The sequence below is a fragment of the Prenolepis imparis genome, unplaced genomic scaffold, assembly GCF_030444845.1.
Source record: "Prenolepis imparis isolate NDT839.2.m4 unplaced genomic scaffold, iyPreImpa1.0 SCAF_5, whole genome shotgun sequence".
NCBI classification, from domain to species: domain Eukaryota; kingdom Metazoa; phylum Arthropoda; class Insecta; order Hymenoptera; family Formicidae; genus Prenolepis; species Prenolepis imparis.
In genome coordinates this window covers 13,182,230-13,204,541 of record NW_028141163.1, presented here as the reverse complement: position 1 = coordinate 13,204,541, position 22,312 = coordinate 13,182,230, and the positions used below count along the sequence as shown (strand labels likewise).

At 33.7% G+C, this 22,312-nt stretch overlaps 1 protein-coding gene across 11 annotated transcripts in view; it reads right to left on the bottom strand.

Annotated features, from left to right (window-relative positions):
• Positions 1 to 22,312, bottom strand: part of Mtd (TLD domain-containing protein mustard) — a 126,466-nt gene that overhangs the window by 30,372 nt on the left and 73,782 nt on the right. For 4 of the 11 annotated variants that reach the window (XM_083038506.1, XM_083038503.1, XM_083038498.1 and 1 more), the window contains 10 exons: positions 20,451 to 20,519; positions 19,085 to 19,191; positions 10,727 to 10,815; positions 5,554 to 5,782; positions 2,407 to 2,564; positions 1,923 to 2,312; positions 1,646 to 1,834; positions 1,191 to 1,547; positions 926 to 1,080; positions 96 to 254 (listed from right to left, as the gene is read on the bottom strand). In XM_083038506.1, the coding sequence (XP_082894632.1) occupies positions 96 to 254; positions 926 to 1,080; positions 1,191 to 1,547; positions 1,646 to 1,834; positions 1,923 to 2,312; positions 2,407 to 2,564; positions 5,554 to 5,782; positions 10,727 to 10,815; positions 19,085 to 19,191; positions 20,451 to 20,519 (1,902 nt within the window). Of the gene's footprint in view, positions 1 to 95; positions 255 to 925; positions 1,081 to 1,190; positions 1,548 to 1,645; positions 1,835 to 1,922; positions 2,313 to 2,406; positions 2,565 to 5,553; positions 5,783 to 10,726; positions 10,816 to 13,319; positions 13,590 to 15,372; positions 15,915 to 19,084; positions 19,192 to 20,450; positions 20,520 to 22,312 lie in introns of those variants that run through there. The other 7 variants (XM_083038509.1, XM_083038505.1, XM_083038499.1 and 4 more) reach the window with 4 other exon arrangements.

Below are 22,312 nucleotides of genomic sequence, written 5' to 3'. Positions count from 1 at the left end.
ATACGAAAATTGATCAAGTAGATCGAATAAAAATAGAAAGGACTGCAGGAAGAAGGGGATACAACAATGTAAGGTCATGTCAGGTCCAAACTCACCCGATGAAGCCTCCTGGACCAGGTGAGAAATTGCTGAAGTCCTGGGAGAGAGAGGAGGCGGTAAGCGGAGGAGTTCCACCCGCTCTACCGCCACTCTCTTCGCTGGGAGTTTTAGCAAACAGGCCGGAGCTAAAGTCACTCACCAGGTTGATCGGTGAGCTTTTTTCCACCACCATTACATATTTTTTGTTAGTTATATCAGAAATGACATTAAAGCGTTAGTAAATATCTAAATTCGTGTCGCAAGCAATGTAAGCATAAACATCTTGAAATTTCTCTCTCGTCACAACTGACCACGCAATAGTTGTCAGTTTTTGTAAAACAGCGATTAAGACTGATTATCTCTTAATGTACCTTCATACTTCATACTTATATATTCCTTCCGTAAGTTTTGTATTCCGTAATGCTTTTCATATCTAAGAAGCTCTCTTTCTATAGAAATAACTAATATACTATGTACAACAAATGAGGCTATACTTGTGTCATAAAAATGAACTTTTAAAATTAATTTTATTCATAACAAAGAAACAAAACATATAATCTACATAAGGCACTTTCTGCTCATGTGTGAGTAACCTCATTTGTATTCTATATATTACTCTAAAAATTTGCAAAAAGCAAGTTAAAATAAAAATTAGTGCGCCGATAAAATTTTGTTTTTCAGTAAATGCGCTTCCTTGCAGAAACGTTACTCATTCTTAACACAGATAAATAGAAGAGTGAAAAGATAGAAGCACTTGTAAAAATATCATATTTAAAATAACTCTCAAAGTAACGCAATATCTTTTTTGTCAATAAATGTCAATGTAACATGATAAAATTTTGTTCACCTTGAGAAAACTTTGCTGAAAACAGAAGAGTGATGGGAATCAGCGCTGTTCGGAAGGCTCGGTACCTTGTCAGAGATGGATTTGCTGCTTTCGTCTTCCTTCTCTCCGGTTAAACCTTCCATCCAGGACAACGGATATGATAGACGTTTTAGCATCTTTAAAAAAAAGTGTTAGGTGTTAGGTTAAGTTAGGTTAAACAAATATATCTAGAGAAAATATTATTCTGCGCTTTTACACGTTGTAAATATTAAATTTAAACATATACCTTATTCTTTCGAGTTTCCTGTTTATCATCTTCCTTGTGCTCTTCATCCTTTTCGGGCTCCTCTACATTACTCTCTAAGCTAAAAGATACCGAGCTGGCTTTCTTTCTGCCATTAATAGGAGTAGAACCGGCTTCTAACGTGCTCGTAACATTCGTTGGCGCTATCGTTATCGGAGGGACCCAATCCGAAGATAAAACAATGTCTGCATCTGAGTACACTTTTTTCGATGGCATAGGCTGAACTACCGGAATAGGTGGATTAGGATCACGGATATCGATACCAGAATCATGGCACGACAATTTGACTAGAGATCCTTCTTCGTCTTCGGGAATGGCATTTGATTTAGCTGGTTCCGTCTGTTGCAATAATTATTTATATTAGTTTTTTACTTAATTGTAATTATAAATTTTACTAATTCTGCATAATAATTCTGTTACAATATAAGTATAATTACCTTATCAGAATTTAATGAATCTTGTTGTTCATCATCAACAGAAAATGTTCGATCTTTACTAGGAACTGCCCAATGATGGTCAAGCATGGAACGTCTGCGTTCTTCTAATGTTCTACTAGCTTGGCCGCCACTGCAAAATTCTTTGTCACTATCTTTCTCTTTCTCTTTAGTCGAATTTGAATTCTCCTCCTATAACAATGTTTATTCATTAAAATAAAATTTTAATACTTTGTATTATACATAATAAATATCGATACCATAACAAAAGAATACCTACACTTTGAAGATTGGTGGGAGTTACAAGTTCTCTCTCAAAGGCCTTTGGAAAAGCATCGCCATCTCTCTCCGCACAACTACATACACTCTCACTATCATCACCCGCTAATTCAGGAAAATTCTCATCCTTTCCCGGAGATTGGCATTTACGATTATCTATTTGGGGTTTCTTCATGTAATAAATTTCGGGTTTTTTGTCCAAATGGCTGGACTCAGTATGGGAGACCCTCATATGTGCAATGTCATAATAAATTGCAGCATTAACTACAAACTCCATCGGAGCAATCACTCCGTAAGATTCAGCACCATGCTCAATAACAAGAGGATCAGATACATTAGGATCAAACATCACTGCATTTGGCGTAACTAACAACACACCGCCAACTACACCCTGGAAAAATATTAAAATTTTCAAAAATTAAAATTATCAAATAAAATATGATAGATATTTTAATAGAATAATAAATATTTTTAAAAAGCATTACCTGGCCATCTGTGATATGCCTAACATTGATTTTCAGAAATCTTTCTCTAAACGGTTGCTCATCTTCATCTGCAGTTCCACTGGAAGTTCCAAGAGGTGTCTTTATACGCTCCATATGGCCTGGCTTTGGTGACACTGGTCTTAGATTGTCCAAAAGTTCTGCAAAATCAAATAACAAATGCAAAAATAAGTGCAAAGTAGAAATGCATTTTATAAAATTCATAAAAATACAGTTTAATATATTTATTATACAATATATTTAATTTACATGAAAAGAGTGACATGTATACTTTGAAAATCCATATTGCAACAGTTGCAGAATTTAAGTCATTTGTAATCACAAAAGAATTATGATAGCAAGCATATTTCAGTTTATAATCTTGAATATTTTCAAGCAATGACTATTTGACGCGTGATAATAATATTGAAAGAAAGAAAGAGAGATCCAAAGTCTTACGGTTTTTAAGAGACACACACTGTCAATTATCTAACAATGTTTTCGCAGAGACTGTCATGATGCTTCTTTAAATCCCGCCTATATACGTCGGAGAAAACTCAACCTAACCTCACATCCAGAAAGTTCCGACATAACTCGTTATTCGTTGCAATGTATAAGTGCATGTATAATTTTGTCGGAATCAGTAATTTCATCATCTGTTTCATCCGCCGTGACATTGCGGTTGAACATTATTACACTAGCTTACAGCTTATGTTCGCACAGCAATGCGAATATAACGTATGTATGCGCGCGCTTTGCGTTGTGGATGATCAGCTGATTGAATGTCATATACCAGATGACCCGTATTTTTGTCGAACTCTCGAAGTTTAAATATCGAGTTTAAATATCGATGGCAATCAAAAAATATTGTAATAAAGCGAATAATCAACAGTTTTAAAATTGAATAATTAAAAACAATTAGTTTCTTTTAAAATAATATTTTAAATAATAAAAAATAATTAAGATAATATAATTTGAAAATAATTATCTTTTAATTTTCTTTCTAGATAAGATATTCTTAGATAACTAAAAAAATTAAGAACATTTTTAACAAAAAATAATATTTATAATATACCTGGCTTTGACAAATATACATATAAATAATCGTTCTTACTTTTTTTGGCCATTTTACCTGATTATAAGTCTTTTTGGAAGAACATTTCGAGATAGCGATAATTCTTATATACAATATGAATTGTGTAACGCGTACACATATGTGATGTTAAGCTACCTTTATGATATAATTGTGTTTTTCGCGGTGCGCGTTGTGTCGACCATTTGAGTCGTAGATTACAAAAGATGTAACTCCACGATGTAAGACCACGATCGCGCTCGGCGTTGTCCTCTTCCTCCCAACCCCGTTGGCGTTGCAAAACGTGACGACTCGTGCATACGTTGCACGAATGTTGCGATCGCGTGTGCATGCTGCGGTATAACTAGTGCGATGCGGCAACGGTGACAAAGCGCGATTCTATCCGAAGAAGACATAAATAAACTTCAAGTTGGAGCAAGTGTGTGCAACAATTTGCTTTGTCTATTGTCCCCGCTAAACGGACCAATAGCCGAGCAGTAAATCACGAAATTATGTAACGTCGGAAATTAAATTTTGTATCGTATTTGCCGTAAACAACAGAAAGAGAGAGAATGTGTGTATGTTTTCTGTCTCACATTTATGATATATATATATATTTATGTACAATATAAATATTAATTATCTATTATTTATGATGAATGATTAGGCACCAGAAAATATTTTTTACTTAAATGCATATTACGATTATTTATGTTGCCTGAAAAATTGTTTATTTTAACTTTGAAAAATTTATATATCTTAAATTTCTCTATTTAAATCATTTATCATTACATTAATTATTTTTATGCAATTTTCTATCAGTTTAATAGATTAAATAAATTCTCTAAAATTAATTTTTACAAAACTATCACCTCTCTGTGTCTACCTCGTTCTCTCTCTCTTTCTGTTCAGAATTCAACTGAAAATAAAGTATAATAATTTAAAAATGTGAGAAATAATGCGCAATATTCTGACAAATTATGCGTCGTTTCGAACTAAAAATTAACCTGATTAGTTCACGCAAATATATCGTAATGAATGACTGCTTCTACTATCTATTTTCAGCTGATAATTGACAAGTATGGAAGTTCCACGTTCCCAGAGGCGATGTAATGCAAACAATGTGAAAAAGCAAGTGTATTAGTTACAGTAGCACTATATATCGATTTTTCGGAGACACGTAGCGCGATGTGGTAACGCATCAATATTCATTTAAGCGGTCGACTTCGTATATACATAGGCAGATAATATAACCGATATCCCAATTCTTTTCTCTCTATGTATCTGGTCGAGTGAGTCAATCTCTAGCGCCTATCACGCATAGCTGTTCTCTGGATCCTGCTGCATTATTCATGCTACGTCGCTACGCGTGTATTAAATCTGTCTTGCGCATTAGCATAATGCGCAACAGGATACAGGATCTCGGGCGGATATCGACGGGTCGTCGAATCAGCCAAGTTAGACGGGAAAGAATGAAATTGCCATTAATTGCACGCCCTCGTGTGTTGCGTCATAAATACGGGAAAAAAAGAGCGTGTCGTCCTTCGACAGCTCGACAGCTATATGTCAACCCTGTACCTAATGTAAGTGGACACTTTAGAGGTCATCAACAATATTTTTTCTTTTACTTCGCAAGAGCAATCCAGCGATGATTAAGCGGTAAGTGCAAAATAAATGGCCGATTCATTAATAAATTCATATTTATCCCCTTGAAAAGCTTGTTAGTAAAATAATAATTATTTTACTTGCTATTAGTAAAATAATATTAATTATAGTTATAAAATATATATTGCACACATAATAATAGTAAGTAATGTTCTGCTGTATTGTTCTTGCACTAAACAATCATATAAATTATTTTTTCTAGAGATTTATAGTGCTTCCTTGGAAGAATTTTCAAAATCTTTAAAACGCGTTTAAAAATTAGGATCTCTCCTTCTTCCTTTCAAATTAAAGTTTGCGAGATAAAATAATTAGGATTTATAACTATTCGTTAAATATGAACTCGAAGAGATTTTAAGAGTTTGAGTAAACAATGATACTCTAACAGTATCAGAGAGGAATAGAATAATGTTCACCTTTTTCTTCAGGTGGTAAGTCGTCCTGGGACTCATGATCGTGACAAGGATCAGGGCTGGGCGTATCGGTAGTCGATTCGCCTCCTGGGCGTCCTTCTCCTTTCACTGGGACCCATAATTGCTGACCGGAATAAATGAAAGTACTTCCGAGCCTGTTCAATTTGCTCAGCTCGGACGGCGTCGTATCGAATCGCGCCGCCACCGACGTAAGTGTGTCTCTGTCGCCCACCTGTAATTACGAAGGCAAACATGTCATTAAGCATCTCAATAGGAAACGTGATCCTTCAAAAGAATTACTTTCTTCGCGTGTCTAACGTCTTTTCTACGCGTCTTGTGCAAGCAATGGAAAAAGGTCATTTCTGCGCCGCGTTTACAAAGCCAGCTCGTTGCTTTTAATCGAATAATAATTAATAAAATGGATGGTCGGCAAAGTGTGACTTAGAATTGATTTATTATTGTGCGCCGAACGAATATGTCTGCGTATTTCTAATAAAATATGTATAAAGTATTCCGAAAATAATGCGTGTGTATTTATTTAACCATTGATCTCTAAACAAATCCTCTTTCATCACTTTTCTAACTCGCGTAGAGATTCGCGGGAACGTATTTAAATAATAAGAGATATATATATATATATAGATACTCGAGATGATGCTGCGAGAGGATCACTTGATAAAATCTCCGTTACTGGGCGCATCTGAGCCTCCTATGCATTTTTCCCCACACACACGCACCCACGATAGTGCACATGAGGCCATCAGCCTCATTTACATAAGCTGACAGAAACGCGTTCGAGAGAATATCGGACGACAGAAAATTGAATTCTCGGGGAAAAAAAAAAACCTGGTTGTGCGGCTGTGGAGGTCACGCTCGCTCGTATGTCTCTTATGCAAATTCGTGCAACGACCTGTACACGAGCGATGTAATACTGTTGCGCGAACTAATCGGGCTATTTGTCGCGATAGCTTTTTCCTTGAACAATAGCGCCGGGAAAAGGGTCGGCATAAATCAATTAAAAAGCTCGTCTCTTCCCGCGCAAGCGGACGCTAATCTCACCCGCGGTCGGAAAGTTCGCCATTTTCCACGAACATCGGCGGAAAATAGGGTTTCCGACGCTTAAAACGCGATTTATGTCCCGCCGGGAAATTCGTTAATTATTCCGCGACACTTCAACCCTCTCTCCAATTGCGCGTTGTCTACCGCTTCCCTAGTGTTCTCGTAATTCCATTAGGTGCTATGACACGAGAATCTTGCCTCGCTATTATCATTTTTCAGCAAAGTTCCCCGGAGCTTAAGCTACTCGCGCTCGAACAATTAAGCCATTTATTTCCAAAGCGTTTCAAATCTACAATTTAAAAAAAAAACTTATATACATTGCCACCGTGTGTTCTATTTTCTTTATTGTCTTATAAGAATGATTTTTAAACGCAATTTTTTTTACATCTTGCCGTGACGTTTATCATTTCTTTAAAATATCTCGAAAAATTTTTATTCTATAGTTTCTTAATTTCAATTAGTTTTATTCCTCACATCTTTACATAATTTAATTATTATAATTGGACAACAAATTAATTTATTGAAACAAACTTTATCTGAGATTATTTGAAACAATTCGTCATTTTTATCATTTTTATGTGAATTATTTATAATTTTATATAAAATAAATTGATTAAAATATTTTTTATTTGCACAATAAAAATACCTAATTTAATTATTTTTCAAATAATAAAACATAACATGCAATGTTTTTTGTTTCTTAACATTCTATTTTTTATTTCAAATAAGTATAGAAAAATCAAGATTAGACGAATGATAAAGAAAGCCGTTCAAGGTCTCTCCTTTTCTAATTCGCATCCCATTAGTAGTAGTGCATCCGAACAAGAAAAAGAGCGACCATTCCTGTGACAGAGATTAGACGCGTGGGTGGCGGTGGGAAGAGAAAACGAGAGATCGATTAAAACGGGCAAAAAGCGAAAATCGCAGTGATGAAGCTGAGCCGAGAAAGGCAAAGAAAAAAGGAAGATGAGATAGAGGATAGAGGATGCTTTCTAAAACCATGGCACGAAGAGTAGGAAGGCGAGCGAGAGATGGCCATTGTTTCAGCTTCCGCGTCTTTTAGCCGTGGCTTTATAATCTTCATCATCGTTTTCATTGAACGAGAACTGCCAGACCGCAAAAGATCTCTCGCCCGGGGAAAGCTATCCCTGTGTTTGCCCCTATTTTTCCACTCCTTCCATTTTATCTTTCTGTTCTATCTTTTTTCTCCCGCATCCCTGTTTGCGTATCTTTACAGTTGGAAGATTACTTAACAATCTGCCCCTCTGAGGGTGCATTTCTGCATTCGTGATTAAAAAGTAATATTTTCTTGCGACAATTAATCTTTGCGTTGAAATTAGTATTTTGGCGTCAAAATTAATATAATTATAAAACTTTTCATTTATTTTCATTTATTTCTCGTCTATTATGATGCATCACATACAATCTCTATATCGTATATTAAGATAATTAATTATGCCGAGATTAAATATTTTCTATACAACTTTTTTATTTTACTGTGCTAAGTTGTGTGGCAATGTTGATTAAGGAGTTTCAGTTAAAAACTATTATCTAACTTTTAAGTAAGAAAATTTGCTTAGAAAATTTACTTTGATAAGTTAAGCGGAAGCATAAATGCGTTTCTACAAACTCTTTAGGCGATTTCTCCATAGTTAATTCTCTGTATTAATCCTATCGTAACTCAAAGTTGCAGTAACGTTAATACAAAGACAAACGCAGGTTTAGACATTTTCACTTGAAAATTGATAAAATGATAAGCGTAAACTTGGAAATTGTTGTTGTTTAACATGTACGCGAACGTCATTAAGGTCGCTAGCTCGAAGAAGATAAGAGGGATTGTCAGATTACAGACGTTAATCGATCAACAGGATGCAAGGGAGCCGAAATAAGCGACATAAGCTGGGTTCTAATAGAGCAGGGATTGCAGCCACCGTAATTATCAGGACACAGGGATTACGTTACGACGTTAGTGATTTCGCTGCCGTCAAACAGGATAACGCCAACAGTTACCAAGACTGACGGATAATGATGACCCATCAACAGATTAACATTGCATGGCTCACGAAAAGTGCATTGCTGATATTATGTACATATATTTTATAAACATAGAGAAATCATTAATTTTTTACCACTTAAATGTTTCTGATAAATACGATTTGTTCTTAAAAGTTAATTTAAGTTTCTTTCAAGTTTTAAAATATTTTCATTTTTTACTACTAAGTTTTTAAGTTTTAATTAATTATTAAAAAGCGTTAATATATACAACATTAATACTGGTAAATTTTATACTCGATTTCATATAAAACACAACCGTATTTAGAGATAATCATCATTAGTTGAATCGATAGAGAGCAAATTGAAGGTGTATATTTGCAAAACAATTGCGCGTATATTTACTGTTATAGATGATAATTAATCAAGTTTTTGTAGAATTTATTTCGAAATGCTAGTAACAGCATTTCTTCAATTTAGCTCCGATCAAATTAAATAACTAGTGATATTTCGTCCATCATCAGAAGGAAAACAAAATGTTCATTGAAGTTGGAAGGGAATGGAATGGAATGCACTATGGCACCAAGCTAGACCGGTCTCACGAAGCTCCGTTTCGAAGGGAATCAGGAAGTGCAGTTTGTGCAGCAACTTCATTTCCTCATCGGTTGAATGTCGCATACTTCCGGTTCCCTGGAGCGAACCTTTCACAAGCGTCGCATTAGAAAAAGATTAGGATTAGATGAGAGAGAAAGATGCTTTCTTTCTAGAGCGTTGTTCGATGGAGAAATTTCCCTGGAGACTTAAAGCCGCTCTGTATCTACGCGAAATCGGCAATTGACATGATTGTAACGTAGTGGATAATGTAATGTATAACACGATTATCGCGTAAACAGGAAAAAATATTAAAAAACACGAAAAAGAATATCGAAACTTGTCCATTATTTGATTACAGAAAAGCTTAGAGAAGTAAAGGAGATTATCGAGACCCACGTTTATTAAATTAAAAAATTAAGAAGGTCTAAATATCAGACGTGTCAGAGAAAGTTCGAGAATAACACTTGGAAAGATTATCTATTCGACACAAGGTAAATGAGTGTCGTCTCGAGAATCATGCGAGCCGCGATCTTTGCATGTATATATATACATCGTTCTAGAATTCCAACGATGCGCACGAGTTACCATCTCGTGTCATCCCGCGTCTACGAAGTTCCGGGGGAATAACGTATAGCGGATATCCACAGTCCTTGCGAACTCGGGGCAACCTTTCGCCACGAACGCGATCCACGAGGAAGAAACTATTTCGCTAACGAGATTCTGCGAGTGCGCTGGCTCCAGGCACGGCCAAGTAATTGGAATTCATACCGAAGTATCTTGTGTCGAGGAACACGCGTGCACGCTGATAACTGCGGTTGATAACTAAAACGCGCGAGTAATAGACGCGGTTAACCCGAATTCTCCCGTTAACATTTTGTACAGCTTCTTTTGGAACAGTTTCGATAGACGCAAAAATCTGCACAAAGTCTACGTACGTCATTTTAATACATACATATATGTATGTAGGTGTGTGTATTTTAGTAGAAAAAAATATATTTCTTTAAACGATATTTTTATCAATGTAAAAAGCGTAAGAAAATTTTCAAAGAATTATGAAATTGCCTTCACACATAACGGTTTCGAAAAATACCGTATTAAAGAATTTTAGCTTATGTAATTCTGTTCTTTTCATATTTATGATATTACGCAACGCTTGTTATTCTACGATACAATCTGAACTTTATTCACATTTAGATTATCGACCTTACTGTAAATACTTAAATAGTCTTTTATGAATCTTTATATTAATAAACTTTTGTAGCTAAAATATTATAATACATTAAAGCCGCTCTGTTTGAAATATCTTTCTTTGAAATAACAAAGAAACAATTACGTTAATCTACATGTTCACATATTAAAAGGATAAAACGGATATTTATTCATTCGAGCAAAGGTTACGTTCGATCTCCTTGGCATCTAATCATCTCGTCTCGACACTCGATTGCCCGTTGAAATGGTGCAAGTGCATACCGAAGCTTAATATGCACTCAATTATGGCACTTAACATATATGTATATATAAATACACTTACTGTGTAGACAATAGTGTTGATGGGCTGCGAGACACGACCGTGCTTCTTCTCCTGCGTCGTGGAACCATCTTTGCTCTCGTTATCGGAATCTGTGCATAAAAGGCAGCATTTAATCACATTACATCCTTGAACAGCGTGTTGATAAACAAAGTACCTCTAGATGTAATATGCGCATTTATCTTGATTAGTTTGAGTTCACACTGCGTAGATATCTCTATCATAAATAAGTCTCTTCCTCTCTTTTACGACTAAAATTGATTTTATTTATATACAAAATTTTATATAAAATGTATATAAAAAAATTACTGTATTTTTTATAAGAATTTATTTGATAGTTTTACAAAAATCTTGAAATTCAGCTTAAGTTATTTCACTTTAAGTTATTTCACAGTATTAAGCCTAAAAATATAACGTAAAGATATCAAAGGAAAGATATAACAGACACCTGTTTATATTTAACTTATTTTTCCAACAAGATAATTTTTAGATAATTACGTGCCAGAGAGATAATATATTTTTATATACTATGATAACACGATAGTCATAGAATACATATAAAGTTCACTTTGGCAAAATGCATAATAATAATATTAAATAATATATATAATAATAATATTAATATATATATGAGAAAAAAATATACGCTGTTATACAAGTCAAATTTTTCCTTGCCAAGAAAAATGACAAATTTTTCTCGAATCTTGTGTCAGAATCAATCGTCGATATCGATATATGTACGTTCATAAAAAAGAAGGGAAAAAATAACTGCGAAACGCAAGGTAATGAGTTGTTCAACATATTTACAAAGATAAGAGTGTATCGGTAAATGTTATATGAGTGTAAATTTAATTTTCGTGGTCCGCCTATCTGATTGCATTACTCGGCACCGGTGCACCGCAGAGACTCAATGATAAACGAAGCGGCAAGCATATGTCAGTTTACGCAAAAGTCATTCCAGGGGGTAAACTTGCTGCGCGCCAGACAAACGCAGTTAATCACTGTCAATTTAAGTATTCAATTTAGTATCAGAGCATCGCGACCGGAATATGCGCGATAAATAAAAAGATGACGAAGCACGATGCCGTTTGCTTTTAAAATTTTATCATTTTCTAAAAATGAACGGAATTAATTAATTCTATTGAATTAGTATTCTATTTAATATAATCATTATTCCGAAAATAAAATATCCTCCCCAAAAAATCAATAATATCAGCAATTAGTCTAATATATTTTTATTTTATTATTTATATACGGTTAAACTGTGTTCTTATTAAAGTAAGATATACTTCAGACCGAGTAATTACTAAAACTGAAGTAATCATTTTAAAAATAAATCCAGAATATTTCACACACAGATACTTCGCGAACGTATAATTAATATAATTACAAGAGTTATTAAAAACGCCAAGATTACTCACATATTATAATTAAACGGCCGCGTTTCCTATTATTCTCAGTGACGGCCGTTGAGAATAATAGATTTTCTCTATTGTGTTCCACAAGCAAACGTGACGACAAAAGCAACGAAGAATCGCACGAGAGCAATCTGAAAGATTTGTTTTTCTCTATGACCTTCGATAAATGATTCAGACACTTTGCTCAATTTCAACTCGCATTCAATTCCTGCCATTGCGTAACTTCTAGACTCTAAGCTGACGGAATGTTATTTTATTCGATCCGATGATACGACACATGGACTTGATACTTTTACAAATTTGCATATTTTATCGCGTCTCTCTCTCTGCGCAGATGGCGCAAATATAAATTTCACACGTGTGAAATTAATTAATATTGATTAACGTGGTTGACAGAAACAGGACATACATAAGCCAGAATGACTTTATCAATAAATTCCTCTTGAAGATTTCATTCCTTACAAATACAAAATATATTTTATCCTGAATTAAAAAAAAAAAATTTCTAATTTAAAATCATTATTTAATTTAACGCTATTTATTGGATTCAGATACTGAACGCGTTTATTTCATTTTATCAGATTTTTGGGAAAAAAATATATACTGCTGTTATATATAATATATTCTCTCTTTTATGTCTCTCTCAATTATATCTTTATATTTATTGCGTATTGAAATTTATATATATAACCAAAACAATTTTATTTATAGCCAGAATACCGAAGAAATATATAGACATAAATACTGAAGAAAATATATGTATGTATTTCGTCTTTTTTATGATTTATATAAATTCATATCATTCATATTCAAAACATGATATGAAATAAAAATTTAATTTTTTTCTATTTATAATATAATAAATCCAACAGTGTTCTAAAAAAATAACAAATATTTCATTAAGTATTACTATATAAAAAGTAATGGAATAAAATATATTCCTCTCGTATTTGCTAACTAAATATAAATAAATCAGTTTATTAATTTTGTAAGTTAAAAGGTAAGACAAAATTTACGAAAGAGACTATCTTCAAGATAGAAAAGTTTGAAAAGTTAAAGTTGACAAAACTTTTATTGCACTGACAAACACGAGAAACACGGTCGTAACACGTGGAATATCTTGTACCTTCGTTTTAAAAGTATTTTTCGCTAGATTTTTTCCCGCATTTTTCGAGTACCTGTATTTGAGAGGTTCTGCAAACTGCTTAAGTAGGGCTGCGAATCTTCTTGCGCCACATAATACACGACATAGTCATGAAACTCCTTCTCGTAAATATGAATGTTGCTCGGTTCGTAGTCCGCGAATTCCCAATGCGAGTCCATCATGACCGGAACGTTAAATTCCATCGTCAACATCTCCAAAACATTTTTTTTTTTTAGACTCACCGGAAAATGAACAGTGTTGTTACTCGATCCGTTTGTGCACTTAATATTTCGTTTAATATGCTCTGATTGACCAATATCAGTAAAATAATATATGTATTTCGTTTTCGTAATTGATAGATGTTAGTTATTGAAACTAAAATCTAATTGCAGACAAATAGAAAGTAGTGTACACACGTGACTTATATATATCTCTCTTATAAATATTTAAAACTTAGATAACACTCGATAATAATATTATAATATATGCATATTATTCTGATTATCAGTAAATTGTATGTAATTTATGTCATCAGTAAACACAAGTATAAATTCATACTTCAAGATAAATATAAAAATATAATAATAAACATTTCTTCATTAACAAACAAATCAAAAGATATATTGAAGAACATATAATAAAATAATAAGACAATGTTTATGAACATTAAGTTACGAATTCGTAGAAATTCTGCAACAGTAGCTTACGTAATTACAAAATACAATAATTATTGACTTACTCGGTTTCTCGTGAATTTCATCTACACTCAAAGTCGTTCAGTAATATATTAATATTTCATATCAAATAAATAAAAAATAAATTTAAATATGCCATATATTAAATAAATTTAAATATGCCATATATATACAGGATGTTCCAGAATACTTGTGCCAACGCTTGTGAGAAGGTAAAGCACAGTAAACTGAACAGAAAAGTCATACCATTTTGCTAAATTCGTAATAATTATTGCGTTAATTAAAATATCTGAGCGAATGAGCGGGTGGAAAGCGGTAGGCCGGAACTGGTGGGCATGTAAGATAACTTATTTATTTACGTTTCTTAGTAACGAAAGCATTATCTGAGCGAGAGACGGAGTAATGCAGCGAGCAATATCACCGCGTCGAGAAATATGATGCTGCTTTTGTTATTAAGCGACGTAAACAAATAAATAAGCCATCCTACATACCTACCGTTTCCGGCCTACCGCTTTCCACCCGCTTAAATATTTTAATTAATAACGCAATAATTATTGCGAATTTAGTAAAATGGTATAAGACTTTTCTGGTTCAGTTTACTGTGCCCTATACTTGCTCACGAGCGTTGGCACAAGTGTTCTGGGACATCCTGTATATGTATCATATATATCAAATAAATATATTTCATTTTTCTCAAAATTAACATATTCGCGTAAAGAAAATTTTACTAAAAGTTAATTTTTTTAAAAAATAAGACAAAATTGAGCTATCGTTTTGTTAAACACCTTAAATCTTTCATGGATTATATGGGTAGACAATCAAAGTTTCAAACAGGGAACACTTTCTCTTGTCGGCACACAGTCGACCTTGTCACCGGTGGTATGCAAAAAAAACTTGCATGTTTGACGGTGAAAAAAGCTGTGTTAAAACTTTCTCGCTTGATAGACTAAACGTATGCGATAAAGAAGATGGTAAATAATCATTCAGAAATATTATTAGCCTTCTAATTGAAATTGATTCGGAAATTCTTGACGGAAAATTCATTTATCACAAAATAAAAAAAATTTATTTATACATTTATACTTTTTCCTATAGACTGCTATATCTATTTTGAGTGTAGATAAAATATTTTCATTTTGCTTTCTCTTTTCAATTTTCATATATTTTGTAATTAACAAGTTCAGTGCAAAAATAACACAAAAATAATATCATAATTTATAAGATTGTATTTTAAATATAAAATTGTAAAAAATGTAATTTATAGACACTAATTTAAATGTAAATTATAGACACATTTTTGCACCAAACCATTAATCGGAATAAAGAATTTAATAATTTCAATAATAAATCTACATATTTTAATAAAGTCTCTCGTGTACACGTTGTACTCACAATGATTCATTCAAAACTTTGAAGGTCAATTAGAGCCGCACAATCGTCATTGCGCATTTATTGTTATGCACATCGTTCATTTATATAGAATCGCAAAATATTTGAGAATAAAATCACACCGACTGACAATGTAATAAAAACGGCACTGCGCGCGAAGAGTACTTGATCGGTACTTGGCTTAACACTTATCATGCAAAAATGATAATGAAGTCGAAATAACGAGTTCTGACAGCGGTTGCTTACGATGATTTCGCGATTTTCGGACGAGCGAAGCAACTATAATCCACGCGCGACTGAAACTGCGCGAAAGCGTCAAGCGAGATCACGTGAGTGATTAATAAACGCGCGGGTACAGCTCGGAAAAGTCTTCCGGTGTCGTCGATCGACGTGCGAGAGGAACGATCGTGATATAACTAGTTGCCCGAGCCCGAGCGATGCCGACGATGATCAGTACACGACAACGGACACTTCACAATTTACGAATACGACGACAAACCACGTCCGCGACTCCGACAATTCCGCGCAGCTGATCGCCATGATGGATCGGGATGACGTCACTCTTGGCGGGATTATTCGATCGCGCCTATTCCTCGGCGCCGATAAATCGCGCAATTGATTGCGAGATTTATTGCACAATGGCTCCTCAGATTGAATCAATCAGATTGATCATATTGCGAAAGCAGCCGAATGGCTTCGCACAATTCTGCGAATCGATATTTACGAGTAAATTGTCACAATGAATATAAATGATATCGATGTTTGCGTCTATCAATAGTTAAATATGGATTATGATCAAATACTTCAGACAATGATCCTATTTTTGTCAACTAATCGAATTTTCGCGCAAACGTGCCTATATATAATTATTATATATTATGTAATAAAGATAAGACATAAGATTTTAGTGTCCTATAAAGCGTTAAGATAATTGCTTTTGAGCCATTCAATACTGTCATCAGTCGTCGCACGTACCGAATAAGATACCGAGTTATAATGACAATAAAAGAATAAAAAACAAATAAAATTTTTATATCATTTTTAACTTCATGCACGAATGAATAGTGAACTCAATAATAACCTTACGAAATAATTTGTAATAACAACCTCTCTTATTCTTACGAGATAAAATGTTGTAAAACCTTACAATTTTGCAAGATAAAATGTCATGTATAATTATATTAATTTATATTAGTAATAATTAATATTCTTTCTCATTACATATATGTAAAATTATCATTAATTATCATTATTACAACATTATAACACACAAACAGTTTTTTAGTGTATGCAACTCCCTACGACTTTCTTGAAATATTATATTTGAATTATTCTTACTCTTTAAAATATAAAATTATATTCTCAGATTAAATAGAAACATGTTAGATGTTCATTTTGTTGATACTATCCAACTACTGCCATCTCTGCGATGTCGTTTTAAAATTACTAAATATCAAATCTCAAATATGTGTGCCTACTTCAGCTATAAAACAAATCCTAACTGTTTGAAAGACGAAGGAGAAAGAAACGAAGCGGAATATTTAAACGCGCTGAAGGTTAAGACAATATATTTGGCGAATATGTTTGTTAATACGAATAAATTTCTGCCGGTTTATTCCCCTTCATCGTTCCGGCTTCCGAGAAACTTCCATAGCCTCGCTTGTTCGTGGGTTTGATATTCGTGTACGGCATAATAAATGTTTGTACAGCCTATGCGCAACCAGTGTCGTTACAATGTAAACAATTGCACACATGTGCATACATATCCCCAGAGATGATTCCAATAAAAACGTCAATGTAATCGACAGTTTGCATCGCGCTCTCGAATATCGCTATTCTCGAGTTTTTCTCAATTCTTTTTCTCTATTACAGAACAATTTTTACCTATAATCGTCTTCTAGATTACATAAATCTTGAAAAAAAATATAATCAAATATATGTAGTCGATATTACAACATTAAAGTATTAAACAAAATTAAATAAGCGTAACATAAAATATTTAATAGGAGATGGATTACCTTGAGTTGCTATAATCGGATTAATTTAATCTCGAGAAATAAAATATATTCGCTAATAAATATACGTGATAATAAATATTATTTTCTGAGATTTATTTAATTATATCGTTGCGAGCATATTGTATTACTTCGAGCGCGAAAGACTAGACTGTTGACCGAAAGATTTCTCAGACGTGCAATTCCGCAAACGGCTGGTTCAGGTAATGAGATAAATTTCTATAGCGATAGTTGAAAACAATTGTCCCTCTTGGAGAACCCTCGGCTCCTATTAAAGCCACGCCCGCGCGTGCGCATATACACGACGAATGATTTAAATGTTCGCACTGGTATCTGGGTTATTCACATGCTTGAAGCGGATTTAATAAACTGCTTGCGGGGCCATCGAGACAGAATCTAAGTTTTAGTGGCAATTTCACATACGAGAAATAGAGCAGAGCACAATGAGGTAATTCGAAAACGCACAAATCTCTCTTTATGTCACAAGTGTAAATAGAATATAAATAAATCAAATAAATATTATAAACATCACATTATATATATATCGAATTATGATAAATAAAATCTAATATAATTATCATGATAAATTTTTATAAAAATAAATGATTACAAAGTCGCATTTTTTAACGATATTTGTCTCACATAATGATTAATTATATAATAATATATGTAAATGCAATAAAGAAAAAGTACATATTTCGATAGAAAATTATTAGAAATGTTCAAAAAAATTAATAATATATATATCCTGTCCGGTTACATTAAATGAATGAATGAATTATTCATGGTTTCTGAATTATTCATTCCTACTAAGAATGATCTGCGAATGACAACCCACACACCTGGTGTTTTGCCACTTGCCCGTAATTCTGTCGACCTCTCACGGCCGGATCGCGGCGTACCGTTCGTCGAAACGCTGCTTCATTAATTACCATACCACTTTATCCTTAATCCCGCGCGTCAATTAACGTTCATTAGGTTCTCCGTTACGCGCCGGCGTTGGTAACGCGCGTACTTCGAATCAAAGTACGGGCGGGATAGGGCGATCGATCACACGTGGCACTTGTGCCACTTTGAGAAAGTAAGTCAATGTAACTCGCCCGAGTAAGGTTGCACTCAGCCCCGAAACAGCCCGGATTCCCGGAGACCTTCGTCTGGTCTAGGACACGTAACCATCATGGTCAACCTCTCCAATTTGCCGAGATCTGCCTAGAATTTCCGTATCGGATTTGTCGCGGATCATTGGACGCGCGGATCTTCTATACGTGACATTGACGGATATCGCATTTTATTAAACGATCTCTTCCCGATAGACCGGCGCACTGACTTGAATTTATTGCGGAAAGAGCATATTTCATGAGGTGACATATCGTTCGAAGATAATAAAAAGCCGTCGCAGCTGCTTAATATTAAATTCACCGTATAATAAAAATTATGCGGTAGATAAAATACGATCCAGATATTTTTGATCGTTATAAACTTTCAAATTTAGATATAATATTTTACTAGATAAAATGTACTTAACTTTTGTGATTTATTTACAGAAAGATTAATTGATATCCTTGCGGAAATGATTTCATCATTTTATAGTAACGCTTGTATAATTAAATGGGATAACATGCGTAGACCGATAAGGTTTACATAGAAAACAGATGAAATTATCTGTTTCAATTATTTAATAAAAAATAACGTATGCTCACCTTTCGCGAGTTTATCCACAGATTCGAAACGTCCTTCGACCTTGTTCCGCAAAGAATCCAAATCGAAGGGTGCCGTAAATCCATGATCCACGCTACGGCTCTTGCTCCTGTAATAAAGTAAACGTGATCGTTAATTAACTTTGCTCTCGTTTATAACTTGAGCTCGTCGCAACAAATTTGATTAAGTGAAGGGAAATTTGCAGAAATAGATCGAAAAGGATTGAATAAAACGAGAATAAATCGAGATGCAGGCACTCCATTCCAAACATTTTTTAAAAATCACTTGATCTCCACAAAATTATACGACATTAATTTTTAAAACTTGTCTAATATACACTTTAAAGAAGCTACAATAATTTAAAAATTATTTAAAATATTATTTAAATAATATTATATATTTATTTTTATTTTTACATCGTAAAAGAATTTAGTAAAGAATTTAACAGTAAAAATAAACACACCACATATTATTATATATATGCAATATCATAATATACAATGAAAAGCTATTTCTATTTACAATTTATGTTCCTGAAATGCGAAATTAAATCGCTAATGCATTCGAGAATAAAGTTGAGAGTCCATTCGCGTCTTATTCTCGCAGAACGTGTTGTAGGACATGTATGCGGATATAGGTAGGCGCTAATAGTTTAGCGTGGTACTATTTGTAAAACGCTCAAGTGTAAAGGCAATTTCGCCGAGCCATAACAAAACGCGATTCACGCAATTTCACGATGCAACGAACCATGCGAATCATGCGAGTTACCTCCATAAGTCGAGTGGTCTGCGGACGCGTGGCCGACAAAGATAAAATCCGCTGAAATTTCTGCGAATAGATCTGAATAACGCGACATAGCGTAACGCCTTGCGAGAGAAAAAAAGGAAACAAAAAAAGAAAACATGAATGAAATAGTCGGTGTATGAACTTGTATTATGTCATAGTATAATGATTCATTCGTCGGTATAATGATTCATTTGTCAAATATTCCAATTGTGTGACTTTTTTCTAAAACCGTTTGTTGGTTGATATTTATATAGCGCGTATTTAAAAACGCGTTCCTATAATTATTTGTCGAAAAGACGTAAAAACGTGTACACTTTAATGTCAAGAGATGCGCATATCATTAATTATATTACTGCTATATATAAATTTCTTACTGCTAGACTTACCATCGATGAACAAAATTTGTTCTCGAAAAACTCATTAATATTTTTTTATATGTAAAAATCTACTATACTACAATCTACTATACTACAATCGGAACATCAACGAAAATAATAGGATCACAACTATCTATGATACTTACAATTAGCTCATACTATGCAAGTTCAAAACAATGATAATGAATAAGTGTATTTTGCGTACCTGTAATAAGACATTGTAAGGTTCTCCGTTGATTTCGAAGTAGTGACATCCTGGGACATTCGCCTGGACCTGAGATGCAACAAACAATCCAAAACAAGGATGGTGAGAACATGCAATCTACGTGTGCAGCAGAGCTTAAAAAAATTAAATTATAATTAAATCAAAAGAAAAAGCTTGCGTATGTGCTTGAAAAATGATTTTTTTCCCCCCCCGAGAAAAAATAATTTTTCATCTAGAGTATTTAAAGGTATTTTAATTTCTCGCGGAATTTAATAAACGACTTTGCATGCTTCATGTTTTAATTTGTAATATACAAGCATGCGATTATAAGTATAGCATGTTTTTTACAGTTTAATAAATTATAATTTGCTTGAAAAACAAATTTTTTTATTTCTGTCTATAAATTTTACTAAATTACCTGTTAATTTGAAATGCTCTCTCTTTTGTTATTCATAAGTAAAAATGCGCATTAATACCGCGTGACGTTATTTTCTCTAAAATATTCGCTTTAGCGTAATAACATTATCATTTAAATAAAAATATCAGCAGCATACGCAGAAACTGTGAAATTAAATTTCAAAAATAAGCGTGGGCCGCGTAAAAAGCATTTGCTATGAAAACTCGCAGTTAATAATGAGATATATGAAAATCAAATTATAATCGCAACAAAGATATATAAATTTTCGATCAAATTAACAGTGCAACATTCCATTAGATGCACATGCAGCTTAGTTAGGCTTTGTTTCTAAAGGGGAACGAGCGTGTGAATGACGGAAATGCAGTCACACTTTTCGAACGACGGCGACTGCATTCGATTCGGTCAATTTGAGATGAGAGAAGTATCAACTGCGTGCACTTGCGTGCGCTCATGGGAGGTGCTACGTTTCTTTCCGCGCTAATTGCATCCGACATTTTAATTTGATTACATTGGTGCGGCCTAGCGAGTTTGCTCGTTAGTGGCGACGCGCTCCGAAACAACGTCTCTCAATTGTCAGATGCCAGGAAATTCACTCACTCCTCGAAATAACGTATGTACATTTACACATTATTATACTTGCAATAAAATATAACTTACAGAAACCTTATAATTTCGACATCAATTTTCCATTCACAATCAATTCGTGATTTTTACAATAAATAAAAAGGAATTATTTCTTCTTTTTTAGAGTTGTGAGATTTAAAATTTTATTTATTCCTAATAAAGATATTAGAAATAAATAAGACTTGCATAGTTTCATCAATCGTCAATAAAAAAAAGTTTTAAATTACTACGTAATTCGAGATACGCAACTATCAGGTTTTTCTGTCTCTCGTCAATAGAATTACACTGCGAGCAAAAAGCGCGAGAAAATATTATTGTCCTACCTACGGCAGAAGTGAAGAATCAAATTATTTACTGACGTTGAATTAAGCAATAAAAATGTGGATCCTTCCAACAGCAAATTTGTTCAAAAATTTAAAAAATGCGGTCAGAAATGCTTTCAGAATTACGGTCATTTCAGCACTCCGCGCTAATGCAATATTTAGCTTCTCGGTAATAATTCAGTAGCAAAATACGAACGCGTCAATGATGCGCACGTGCACATCGAACGAAATTGAAAAAATATTTTATGTTTCGGAAAATACAAATATCGGAACTTCATATGACTTATACATATATCTGAATACAGAGGCGAACCAAAAATAATAACGTACAATATAAACGTTGTACTTTTAGACGTAGATTTCATTTTAATCACGCAAAAGTTACATGAACTCTGTGACTTGTGTGACAAAAAGCTACATTATTTCATTGATATTGCAATATAAATTGCGTTACTGCATTTGGTCGCACGATACGTCAATAATTAGCCGTCGAAACG